General features: G+C 38.9%; 1 protein-coding gene and 2 long non-coding RNA genes across 12 annotated transcripts; 1 reads left to right on the forward strand and 2 right to left on the reverse strand.

The window, feature by feature from the left end:
* Positions 1-3,000: 3,000 nt before the first annotated feature.
* Positions 3,001-3,369, reverse strand: LOC124190131. The gene is made up of 3 exons (XR_006872850.1): positions 3,360-3,369; positions 3,147-3,294; positions 3,001-3,058 (listed from the first exon to the last, which is right to left on the reverse strand). It is a non-coding gene; the product is annotated as an uncharacterized LOC124190131 (long non-coding RNA).
* Positions 3,370-3,909: 540 nt separating this feature from the next.
* LOC124190083 lies at positions 3,910-4,892 on the forward strand. Of its 2 annotated transcripts, none has more exons than XR_006872810.1 (2): positions 3,910-4,252; positions 4,420-4,892. It is a non-coding gene; the product is annotated as an uncharacterized LOC124190083 (long non-coding RNA). The 2 variants fall into 2 exon arrangements; XR_006872811.1 differs by having other exon boundaries at positions 3,910-4,166.
* Positions 4,893-5,611: 719 nt separating this feature from the next.
* Positions 5,612-9,168, reverse strand: LOC124190084. 9 transcript variants are annotated; one of them, XR_006872814.1, is made up of 12 exons: positions 9,048-9,168; positions 8,868-8,983; positions 8,671-8,796; positions 8,505-8,581; positions 7,922-8,446; positions 7,742-7,846; positions 7,483-7,543; positions 7,167-7,386; positions 6,897-7,088; positions 6,372-6,825; positions 6,171-6,278; positions 5,612-6,101 (listed from the first exon to the last, which is right to left on the reverse strand). XR_006872814.1 is itself a non-coding variant. In XM_046582634.1 (5 exons), exons 2-5 carry the CDS (start codon positions 8,974-8,976, stop codon positions 8,387-8,389), a joined length of 372 nt encoding a protein of 123 aa, XP_046438590.1. In that variant the 5' UTR covers positions 8,977-8,983; positions 9,048-9,167; the 3' UTR covers positions 7,831-8,386. The 9 variants fall into 9 exon arrangements, 2 of the variants coding, with proteins under 2 accessions (XP_046438590.1, XP_046438589.1); XR_006872813.1 differs by having other exon boundaries at positions 7,167-7,674; positions 8,505-8,611; positions 9,048-9,167; XR_006872812.1 differs by having other exon boundaries at positions 6,897-7,674; positions 8,505-8,611; positions 9,048-9,167.
* Between the last annotated feature and the right edge of the window lie 3,597 nt (positions 9,169-12,765).

A 12,765-nucleotide genomic window follows, 5' to 3' on the forward strand; every position in this document is an offset into this window, starting at 1 on the left:
TAGTTTGGATTTCTCAAATGTAATTAATCCTAGACGTTGCTGTGTGAATTTACAGGCAATCTGGCATATAATTTCTACTTGGCCAAATAATCGATCACGTGGACTGAAACTGCTTTCCATTTTGCCAAAATGTCGTTCGTTGTTGGCTGTACCTGTTCGGATACGCAGAAACACTACAGAGGTAGTGGAGTAATTTTGTTGATCAATTTCCCTGCAATGATGCTATAGATTTTATTAGTTGGTGTTCAGGTTGGAGATACTGTTGCTCAACTGTTGCAGAATGTGAGAACTCGACAATTCTGACCTCCATGGGCTCCATGGCCGGCATCATTACAGTGGTTTTGTTGGAGCCAGCTGGTGAAAGGTGTGATCGAGTCAAGTTGAGCTGCAGCTGCTGCATGCAGTTTATGGAGCTGGTCTGCTGGTGTTATCCTGAAGTGTCATCGCAGGAAGACTTTTTGAAATGGTAAGTTGATTGAATTTATTGGTTGTAATTTGGGAAGTCTTTTTTTTGTGAAATTCAACTGACAAGTGAACTCTGATCTGATGTAGACAATAAGTGGTGCTATTTCTTGCTTCCAAATTTTAGTTTCCGTGATAGATATCTTAACAATTTTCTTCTGATCTAAGTAAAACAAAAATTTCCACTGTGTATTACCAACGTTTTCTAACACTTAAGAATTAGATGTACAGAAGTCTCTTTTCATGGCATTTAATGATTTAATCCTCATTTAAAATTCATTTGCCAATGGAATCTTGGAAAAATGTCTGATGTCATTTTCATTTGTTTTACATGATTTCTTTTGCATTCCTTTTTCCCCATAGGACTTGGTGATACTTAAACTATGCCTGTGCTGTTCAATGTGCAGTGGTTTTGCAGCCTGTTTCCAGTTGAGAGATGTGCTGAGATGCTGATACAGGATTGAAGAAAAAGATCTGATGTAGCTGTGCTGGTGTTCTCCTGAAATTGCTGTGCCACAGGAGTTGCAGATAGTGTGTTTGGTTCCACATAGAAGTTAGTGTAAAGAGTTTGGAGATGATTAGCCACTTCTGCCTATAACTTTTGTAAAACTTCAAAGTTGTAAGAAATATACAAGTCAAGTGCGAAACATGATTTTATTATAAGTTATAAGACTAAGACACAGCAAACAAAAAACTTTAAAAGGAATTGCTTTATTATCCCACCTCCACCCACAATTCCACCACTTTTTACAATCACACATATACATACATAGATACATACACTTAAGTTAACCCGTTGGCTGCCACGCCATACAACCCGTAGGTTGTTCTCTACTCTCTACGCGCCATGTCTGAAGGATCCATGACGCAAGGTGGGACTTGCCATTGCTGACAAGTCCTGGGTGACAGGAGAAGATGGAATGCACGCATTTAGGAGGCCTCTAGGAGGCCCGTGCTAAGGAGCTAGGGGAGAACAAAGGCGTGGCAGACAACGGGTTAACTAACACAAACACAAAGATTAGATTACCAACAACAAATGATGATCCGCGCTGACATTTTGGAGATAACGGAGATGTTTTGGTGTCCATCGGCGACGTCTCCTCTGCATTACCTGAATAAAGAAAAAACAGTTGTTATTAAGTGAAATGCCAATAAAAGTTACACAATACAGATAGAAACAATAGTCTGGTTATTTAGCTCAAAGATTTGAAGATGCAATTTTTAAAACTTGAAATCAAGCTTGTTATATTGAGAACTGTAAACAGCACAAAGCTCACTTGCTAGTTTTTTGAAAAAAATTCCGGAAGTATACCGGAAGTAACCACAGCGCCTCAACCATTGAGCTGTCGTTAAATTAAACCAGATATTCTTGATCTCCATGAAATTTGGGGTCGATTAGATGTGATTTAAACGAAATCCAAAATTTGGCCAAAATCGAGAATTTTCCTGAACTATAGTTCAGGAAAATTCTGAAAACCGGAAGTACGAAAACGTACAAAAAAAAACATGAACTTTACCACAAATTTGACGAGGATCACGAATTTGTGGTTCTTTTGTGCGTCAAATGAATATTTACTGAACTACTGACTGAAATCAGAAAACCGGAAGTAGAAAAAAAAACACATTATTAAAATTCTAACAAGTGAGCTTTGTTGGGGGAATAGTTATCTTCAGTTTTCACTGAAAAATTTCCATACAACAGCTGCCGATAACTGTTTAAATCGATTTAAAGTAACTGAAACTGACTGTTTCAACAGCTGACTATTATCGAAAAGCCATCTAGCGTTAGAAAAAAACGTCTAAGAAACAATACGTTTGCGCGCAAGTAGGGCCTGATTTCGGAATTATTACAGACACAAGTAAGTATACTTTTCGAATAGATAATCTACGAAAATAAGTAAATTGTCGGGTACCTGGGCATAATCCCGTGGTGAGTGACTGCAGGTGTGTAACAGCGGCACGGAAGCGAACACTGAAGTGTTCCAACTCGTCAGTGAAGTAAGACAAGTTGTATTTTTGTGTACGAAGCGATGAAGCAGAAGCTGGATGAGCTTACGCCGGAAGATAGGGATGAAGCAGAACGTTGGTCATGGACAAAAGCCAGCGTTGGCTCAAGAATCTTCGTGCCAGGACCACACGATTCCACAAAGAAAACTGCGTGCTCTGTAAAAAAAAAAAAATGTTTTACATTAATGAAAATATAAAAATGAATAAAGCATATCAATCTTTACCTCTTCTAAGAAGCACACTGAAAAGTTCATGAAAACAGTAAAAATGGAATTCACAGCAACCAACAGCATTACTCCACATGTTGAGATAAATTTCCTGATGCTAAAGAAAGTGTCATGAAGAATAGCAGTAGCGTGGTGATAGGTGGTTCACTTCACACTCTTCATGTCACTGAAACTCTAAGTGGAAATGGGACAAGCAAATTCTCTACGTTATTTACAAATTTACACACATTTACACACATAAGAGATAAAACTTTACCTATCTCTTAGCTGGGTTGCCTTCTAAACCAAAGTAAAAAAAAGCCATAACAACAAACAGGCTGTTGCAAGGTACACCACCAAAATTGCGAGATTCAGAAAAGATACTATGGTTAATAAGCAAGAATACCTATGTTATATGAAAATCTGAATTGTAATGGTCTGGTGATTGATACAGCAGTAATGGGGAAATACCTTATCTCGGCACATTTATATTCCACTATGTGTGCTCTTCAAACATGAGTTTTAGGCTTTTGACAGCATGAGGATCTAATGGATGGAAATTGACTGAGCGCTAAGTCATGGGCTAAGTCAACTTGTTGGAATGACTGACAGTATGCATCTAGAATTTGAAGAAATAAGTTAGTACAGTATAAAAATAAGGAAACTTGGTAAAGATAAACCTACATAAGATATGAAGTTCAATTTGGTATTTTAAATCACAGGAATAAGTATAAATTAGAAACAATTTGTATCGCTCATTTCGCCTCGTTTCACCATGAAAGAACAACAACAGCGACACTGGCGACATCTAGTAATGAGTTTTGAATCTTAAGTTGGTTGCACAGTCTAGTCACATACAGACGTGATATTACACGTCAAAAAAGTTTAACAACGGAGATCGGATAACAAGTTAACTGTTTTTAAGTAATAGATAAAACAAACTTTAGCTAGTGATTCTTACTGCATTCTTGACTATGTTTTCAGATAATTTCAGCTGAAGTTTTCATGTACCTGGCCAACTAGGTGCTCGTGACAATAGAAATGAAATGGTCTAATCCAATAATGCAAGCTCACAACCTATGTCTTCTGAAGAAAAATCATTTCTGTTGCAGGTAATTATTTTACCAAAAATATTTTGAATTACTGTGTTCTTTAAGACAATAATGTTCACATTCACTTTTCCCTTTCAAGTTGTAAATCTTCAAGATATTGATGCCTTCGCCAGATCCTGATGAGAGAGAGAATTCATCATTTTGTGTGCAGCAGTTTTAATTATTTTTTTTTCTAATTTAAATTTTGCTTTAGACCAAATGAGAATCATTTTGTTGCCCATCCACTGGATCTGTCGAAGGATAAGGAAAAAAGCCAACAACACCAACACGGTCAACAAGGTTCTTTGTTTGTTTACCCCTTGGCTGGTGAAAGATTGTTGTGCATCAAGTTAACCTGTGGCTGTTCCTTGTTGCTGGTGTGTTACGGAAGTTGCAGGAAGTATTTTGTTCAATTTGCATCATGTCTGTAGATTTACAGCTAGTTTAAGTCTTACCTTCTTCTTCGTTCCAGTCTAATTCACACAGGTAATTTTTCAGCCAGTCTGTTGATTTTGATGTGTACAATTTTCTTTATTGATATAATTATGATTAGGCTTAACTCTTGTAAATAACGTTAAGTGAGATTTATTTGTCTTTTCATTGACAGCATTTCCATTGATGCTGAAGATTAATTCATTTAATTTTGGTTATAGGTTTAGCGTTTATTTTCGCGTAGTTGCTGTCCAATGTGGCACGTTGTTGCAGCCTATGCTGGTGTCTGGTGAAAGATCTTTCTGCATCAAGTTCAACTGGTTGTTCCTTGTCGGTGGTGTTGTGTTACCAAAATTGCGTCATCAATCATCATATTGTTAAATTGTCATAGTGTCTGCAGTTATCGTTCAGGAGTTAAGAAGGAACAAAAACAAATATGGGATGTTTATGTCTAACAAATAGTAAACATGTTTTCGGGATTGGGAAAGGAAAGTGGAGGATGTAAGGGGGTAATTCAAGTTTGGATAAACAATCAGTTAATCTATAACCCTACAAACATATCCCTACCAATTAATCTCCAAACCCCACTAACATACACCTATCAACTCTCAAATTTATACCCTAAACCACATAAACTAATGTTAAACCCTAACAATGTGATGTCTGTAATAAATAAAAAATTTAATACCTAAAACTATTTTTTTATTATTTTTTTGAAATGTTGAAAAAATTCAATAAACAGAACGTCCGGTTCAACACGGTTTACTACTGCACGAGTTTAAACGCAACCCGCCACCACCGCTGCGGCAATGAGACAAAAAGCGATGGTTTAGTTTTGCGGAAATCTGCATAGTCTTTGTAACTTGACTGACGGAGATTTCCACAAAAAAAAAACCATGGCTATTTGTTTCATTGGGTAGTGGATGCATTGTTTTAACTTGCACATGCTATTATAGGAAATGTCTACGGCCCCCAGAGATATTTATCTGGACCGAGAAGAAGAGAGAAGTACGAGGCAAGTTTTTCCGGGGAGATGTAGTCATACTAGGCTTCCGGGTTAGACTCATGACCCTCCAAAAGTTTTCATCGGATCATGCGCCTTCCAAGTCCCCGTTCGACCAGAGCCCTCCCCTCCTCCTGGTTTCACAGCGGGTGAGTGACCACCGGCGGGCGTTGGTTAGTGGTTAGTTAGGGAAACGGGGCCACAGAAAAGAAGGGAGCCCAGATATGCACTTATAATTTAATCTAACGATCAAACAATTTATCAGTCTTGGATTACAGCATTCTCTCGTCGGTTTTCACCAGTGGATGAAGTCCATGGCAAGTAGCGAAGGATTACCCTGTAAGCAGAATGAACATTAATTTGGATATCAATATATTCAAACAAGATTGTAACGACAGAATAAGCAATACCTCAAATTAAGATGGCCGCTTTAGAAAGTAAAAAGGGAGATTCAAGGGTAGCAGCCAACAGGTTGGTAAACAAGTGACCTTGTTGACTTTCTTGAAAGGACATGACTTCTCATAAAGTCTGCCATGCAAATTTAGAAACCTGGAGTTTAGATCCTGTAAATAAAAAGAGAAAAATGTCCCCTTATTTTGTATAATTTGTGGCATCAATGTGCTTGACATCTATAATCTAAAAGAATAAACAATTATCAGTATGCACTCAAAAGTGTCTCTTAAACATTAGATAGACATAAGTGGAGATCAATAGTTCAATATTTTAAATACATATTAGGCTGCAACGGAAAAAGTTTCGTGACATAATAAGTGAACTTGCACATGAAACCACAGATCAGTTATCCAATTTTCTCTTGAGAAGATGAAATGAGAGATTAGTCTATGCCGGGGTTGGTGATCTAGCAAGTCCAATACAAACAGCAGCAGATAATTATAAATTCTAATAAAAGACGAAGGAATATTTATTTTAGCAATACATGAAATGGATAGAGCTAGTATTGGTTATTACCTGTATCGTTTCGATGGCACATTCAGTAGAATACAAAGATTTTGAACAAAATAGTTGACGGTAGGCAGCACGACAGCCACGAACCTTTCATCAGTTTCATGTTTCTTCCTATAAGTTGATGAGAAACATTAAATTTATCTAACACATACACAGAATAGAACACATCAGCGACAAATTAGAGACGAAATTACTCGAATTTACCTGAGAATTCATTGATAATTTTCGAAGAAAGGATAGCTTAACTTTCGACAGCAAATCGCCATTCCATTAACACAATCAACACGCCATCTATTGACACGTCTCAAAACTCAGTATTTGTAGCTGGTCTTAAGATAATCACAACACTTGAAAAGTCCACATTTGTTTGCTAAAACCTAGCACTCAATCCTTAGAACTGTGCAGAGAACAAAGCTCACTTGCTAGTTTTATGCAAATCTGCCGGAACACGGTCCAGCAGATTGACTAGAAGCAGTGGCATCCGTTGTTGAATGGTGGACAAAATTCAGCTGAGGAGTAAAAGTTTTCTTTGCTGGATCCCAATATGGCGGGATTGAATAAGCGAGTTGATCCCGGACGAGATCTGTGAATTGTTGGGCCAGGTCATTCGAAAGAGATATTCTTCAGCCGAACGAATGATTCTATCCACGATCCAGCACTGGGCAGCAATAAAATAAAAGGAGAATTCAAATTTTAGAGTTTCAAGAAAAAGTTCTAATGGAATTTTACCCGATAGGATATCTTTGATTACTTCCGGCAACAAAATAGCGTCCTAGTTTCGGTTCATTGCGGTGATGTTTCAGTCGGTTGCGGATGCTAACGACCAAACAAATAATTGGCGAATCGGCGCACCAAACGGAAGAGTAAGTTCGTGGTTCCAGAATCATCCGGCAGCTACTCCCAGTTATCGCTCCTGCTTCACTATTATAGGCAAATGCATCATAATAACGATGACTCAAAATGTGTGGTCCACCGACGGAACACCATAAACTTTGGAACCGGAAAAATTCTTTGTCGTCGTCGAAGCGAGTGAAGAGTCGGGAATTGTCCAGGTAGCGTGATGTAACTCAGTCAAGACGGCCGACGTCGGCAACGAAGAACCTACAAACGTTTCCGAGTCTCAATGTGGCTGCTGGACGTGTTGCGGGCCCATCAGCCAGCCCATGACTTCCGAATATGCATCCTGTTCTATTGTCACCGCCAGAAATCTCATCCGATTCTGGAATTTCCGGTCCACCACCAACATATGTTCACAAAAGAAAAACCAATTAGCCAGTTTGTAAAAAAAATTCGAAAACATGATTGATAATTAAACTAATCTGGGTTTGTCGGAAGAGGGCCCACTGATGCACCGGACTAGTCGGAATCGAAACCATCTGAAACGTAATACACACAAATTGCCTATTTTGGATAACTTCTGTCAGATGCTTTAGCCTATAAGAAAGAGTGGATCCCTGTATCAATTATGCTGCCACCATCCACCTGTCAGTTCGTCACAATTTAAACCCTTAGAATAATCAATAACTCTAGTGAGATGTGAAAGATATGACTATTTGAATCAGGGGTAACCTTACCAAATGATAGGAGTAAAAAGGAAGATATAAAAAGGTCATCTAGTAATTGATTTGATAATAGTTTTCTGCATTCTTGTGGAAAAATTTTGTAACATGTCCACCACCCTATTTATATGACAATAAAATTAGCCATGTACATCCTTGGAGAACTGAAAACAAAACATAATATAAAAGAAATACCATTTTGAAATTAAGTTCACTCCATTCCTCTACTGTAAAACTTTCAAGTATACGTGATATAATGTCTCTGATTTTGAGAGTTAGAAAAGTGTCTCCAGCTATAAAATTGGCCATGTAAAGATTTAGCAAAAGGTTGCACATTCCAATTTTCTCGTTCTCGGAAAAATAGGGATATGTTTTCACATTGAAACTCAAGAGAGACAATATTTTCTCCAAATAGAAAGCGAGGGAAAGGGACATGATGTTTTTCCGAATCGAAACTGTTCATGGAAAATTTCCGGAATGGGCGAGGAAAAGAAATGTCCGAAGCCGCAGGCCAAAGCTTGCTTTGAACAGTACCAAAATTCATCAGGACTAGAAGTAGGTCAGGCACTTCAATACAGAATTGTTGAGTTTTATCAGATATTTTTTCTGAAAGAATCTTAAGACACACTTCTGCCACATCTTTGCTTGTTGTCACTGACATTAGAAAGAACAAATATCTATATGATAATTTGCAGGTTTACAATGATCGTTGTAATTGCCCTAAAACAAATGAGAAACAATCAGTTAGAGCCACAACATTCATTTTTGTAAATTATACCTTTATTTCTAACCGCAAATAGTTCACCAAATCTGAAGAAGACATCTTTGGAATTTGAATTTCTTTAATACCTAGATCTTTATCAAGCCAAGAATAGTTTACTTCGTCTAAGGGAATGAATAAAGATGATGAGTAAGATAAAACAATCAATCAATTGAGAATTTACCTTTTGAATAAAAAAGATAAACTTGTGTGTCATCAAAAATATCCAGAACTGTAGTACGATTTAATTGTTCCTGTCTACTACTTTTTGACGAAGCACTCTGGGATGATGATTCAACGAGGATGGAGTCTTTGAGTGAAAATGTGTGTAAGTTTTGTTTTGGGCCCAAACAGAAAATTATCCATTATATGTTAACTGACCTGAAAAATTTGGGGTTATGGGCAAAATCATTGCTTTCTGACGGTAAACCATTGAGCTCCAGTTAGCGTTTTCTTCTTTCATTCCTTTCTGCCAAGATTTGAAGAACATCTAGTCTCTGATTGATAAATCAACATTTTAAAGCAATGAAATTGTAGTTCATTCGACAAAGAGTACGTTACCTTCACTCTGTTTTCCTCGATTAAATCAGATTAAAACTGTTCAAGATTCCAATCTAAACTGACTAGACTGCTAATAAACACATGTGTGTTTCTTTTTATTAAATCGTCTGACAAATGCAGCACAGTTGCCAGTTTAACAATTTAAAACATTTATTTTCCACTTTTTTTTCAGACTTCGTTAATTTTTCTTATTCATTACGTTTTATTCTAATTATTTTACATGATATCATTGTGTTTTTTTTACTGTTAATATTTTTCCTTTTCTTTGTTATTGCTTATTGTTAATAAAATGTTTCGTCGTCAACGCGTCACCCCATACAAACCGATAAAATTTTCGTGCTCGTCAAGCTCAGCAAGAAAAGCTTCCCTTCCCTTCGATTTTAAAGAAATTAAAGAAGGAGGCGATCCAGTTCTTTGAATTGTCCAAATAAATTATTAGCAAATCGGACCATGTAAATTCACAGGACAAAGGAGATCCACCATTTAACTGGGCATTAGTAAACACATCGACTAGTGCAGCTGCAGCCCTTCCAGGAGAAATGCTTCAAAAAGCAGTTTAATAATTTTCGATTGCAGTGCCATCTACTCAACAGTCAAAAAAGCTCATTTTCGAAAGTGGCGCCACCTATTTGAAAATTAAAATAGCTCAGAATTTAACCAAACTAAACTTAAAAGATGCGTCTTGACACGAGGAACAAGAATATCGGGATTAAAAAATTATCCGACCAGTAGAACTGCTTTAAAACTCAATTCAAAAATTCGACGTCAGCGCCATCTATTGTCAAAATAAAAGTAGCTCAGAATTTATCCAAACTAAACTTAAAAGACATAAATTGACCAAAAGACTTTGAACTAAACCCGATTTTGATCTCATCGTGCTCAGCGTGAAACGCTGATCAAGAATATATCCTCGATTGCCTGTTTCTGAGCATTTTTAGTAAGTCTGGAAAGCAGCGCCACCAAGTGGCAAGTGTTGGAACTAAACGCGATTTTGATCTCATCGTGCTCAGCATGAAACGCTGATCAAGAATATATCCTAGATTGCCTGTTTCTGAGCATTTTTAGTAAGTCTGGAAAGCAGCGCCACCAAGTGGCAAGTGTTGGAACTAAACGCGATTTTGATCTCATCGTGCTCAGCGTGAAACGCTGATCAAGAATATATCCTCGATTGCCTGTTTCTGAGCATTTTTAGTAAGTCTGGAAAGCAGCGCCACCAAGTGGCAAGTGTTGGAACTAAACGCGATTTTGATCTCATCGTGCTCAGCGTGAAACGCTGATCAAGAATATATCCTCGATTGCCTGTTTCTGAGCATTTTTAGTAAGTCTGGAAAGCAGCGCCACCAAGTGGCAAGTGTTGGAACTAAACGCGATTTTGATCTCATCGTGCTCAGCGTGAAACGCTGATCAAGAATATATCCTCGATTGCCTGTTTCTGAGCATTTTTAGTAAGTCTGGAAAGCAGCGCCACCAAGTGGCAAGGGTTGGAACTAAACGCGATTTTGATCTCATCGTGCTCAGCGTGAAACGCTGATCAAGAATATATCCTCGATTGCCTGTTTCTGAGCATTTTTAGTAAGTCTGGAAAGCAGCGCCACCAAGTGGCAAGTGTTGGAACTAAACGCGATTTTGATCTCATCGTGCTCAGCGTGAAACGCTGATCAAGAATATATCCTCGATTGCCTGTTTCTGAGCATTTTTAGTAAGTCTGGAAAGCAGCGCCACCAAGTGGCAAGGGTTGGAACTAAACGCGATTTTGATCTCATCGTGCTCAGCGTGAAACGCTGATCAAGAATATATCCTCGATTGCCTGTTTCTGAGCATTTTTAGTAAGTCTGGAAAGCAGCGCCACCAAGTGGCAAGTGTTGGAACTAAACGCGATTTTGATCTCATCGTGCTCAGCGTGAAACGCTGATCAAGAATATATCCTCGATTGCCTGTTTCTGAGCATTTTTAGTAAGTCTGGAAAGCAGCGCCACCAAGTGGCAAGTGTTGGAACTAAACGCGATTTTGATCTCATCGTGCTCAGCGTGAAACGCTGATCAAGAATATATCCTCGATTGCCTGTTTCTGAGCATTTTTAGTAAGTCTGGAAAGCAGCGCCACCAAGTGGCAAGTGTTGGAACTAAACGCGATTTTGATCTCATCGTGCTCAGCGTGAAACGCTGATCAAGAATATATCCTCGATTGCCTGTTTCTGAGCATTTTTAGTAAGTCTGGAAAGCAGCGCCACCAAGTGGCAAGTGTTGGAACTAAACGCGATTTTGATCTCATCGTGCTCAGCGTGAAACGCTGATCAAGAATATATCCTCGATTGCCTGTTTCTGAGCATTTTTAGTAAGTCTGGAAAGCAGCGCCACCAAGTGGCAAGTGTTGGAACTAAACCCGATTTTGATCTCATCGTGCTCAGCGTGAAAGGCTGATCAAGAATATATCCTCGATTGCCTGTTTCTGAGCATTTTTAGTAAGTCTGGAAAGCAGCGCCACCAAGTGGCAAGTGTTGGAACTAAACGCGATTTTGATCTCATCGTGCTCAGCGTGAAACGCTGATCAAGAATATATCCTCGATTGCCTGTTTCTGAGCATTTTTAGTAAGTCTGGAAAGCAGCGCCACCAAGTGGCAAGTGTTGGAACTAAACGCGATTTTGATCTCATCGTGCTCAGCGTGAAACGCTGATCAAGAATATATCCTCGATTGCCTGTTTCTGAGCATTTTTAGTAAGTCTGGAAAGCAGCGCCACCAAGTGGCAAGTGTTGGAACTAAACGCGATTTTGATCTCATCGTGCTCAGCGTGAAACGCTGATCAAGAATATATCCTCGATTGCCTGTTTCTGAGCATTTTTAGTAAGTCTGGAAAGCAGCGCCACCAAGTGGCAAGTGTTGGAACTAAACGCGATTTTGATCTCATCGTGCTCAGCGTGAAACGCTGATCAAGAATATATCCTCGATTGCCTGTTTCTGAGCATTTTTAGTAAGTCTGGAAAGCAGCGCCACCAAGTGGCAAGGGTTGGAACTAAACGCGATTTTGATCTCATCGTGCTCAGCGTGAAACGCTGATCAAGAATATATCCTCGATTGCCTGTTTCTGAGCATTTTTAGTAAGTCTGGAAAGCAGCGCCACCAAGTGGCAAGGGTTGGAACTAAACGCGATTTTGATCTCATCGTGCTCAGCGTGAAACGCTGATCAAGAATATATCCTCGATTGCCTGTTTCTGAGCATTTTTAGTAAGTCTGGAAAGCAGCGCCACCAAGTGGCAAGTGTTGGAACTAAACGCGATTTTGATCTCATCGTGCTCAGCGTGAAACGCTGATCAAGAATATATCCTCGATTGCCTGTTTCTGAGCATTTTTAGTAAGTCTGGAAAGCAGCGCCACCAAGTGGCAAGTGTTGGAACTAAACGCGATTTTGATCTCATCGTGCTCAGCGTGAAACGCTGATCAAGAATATATCCTCGATTGCCTGTTTCTGAGCATTTTTAGTAAGTCTGGAAAGCAGCGCCACCAAGTGGCAAGTGTTGGAACTAAACGCGATTTTGATCTCATCGTGCTCAGCGTGAAACGCTGATCAAGAATATATCCTCGATTGCCTGTTTCTGAGCATTTTTAGTAAGTCTGGAAAGCAGCGCCACCAAGTGGCAAGGGTTGGAACTAAACGCGATTTTGATCTCATCGTGCTCAGCGTGAAACGCTGATCAAGAATATATCCTCGATTGCCTGTTT

The sequence above is a fragment of the Daphnia pulex genome, chromosome 3 (genome assembly GCF_021134715.1).
Source record: "Daphnia pulex isolate KAP4 chromosome 3, ASM2113471v1".
NCBI classification, from domain to species: Eukaryota; Metazoa; Arthropoda; class Branchiopoda; order Diplostraca; family Daphniidae; genus Daphnia; species Daphnia pulex.

Excerpts from the sequence above, each read along its gene's own strand:
- LOC124190084 (XM_046582633.1), bottom strand. The coding sequence starts at position 8,976 with ATGTTCTTCAAATCTTGGCAGAAAGGAATGAAAGAAGAAAACGCTAAC. Across the intron at positions 8,797-8,867 it reads CATAACCCCAAATTTTTCAG|ACTCCATCCTCGTTGAATCA; the intron begins GTCAGTTAACAT and ends TTTCACTCAAAG. Across the intron at positions 8,447-8,504 it reads ATTTGCGGTTAGAAATAAAG|GGCAATTACAACGATCATTG; the intron begins GTATAATTTACA and ends CATTTGTTTTAG.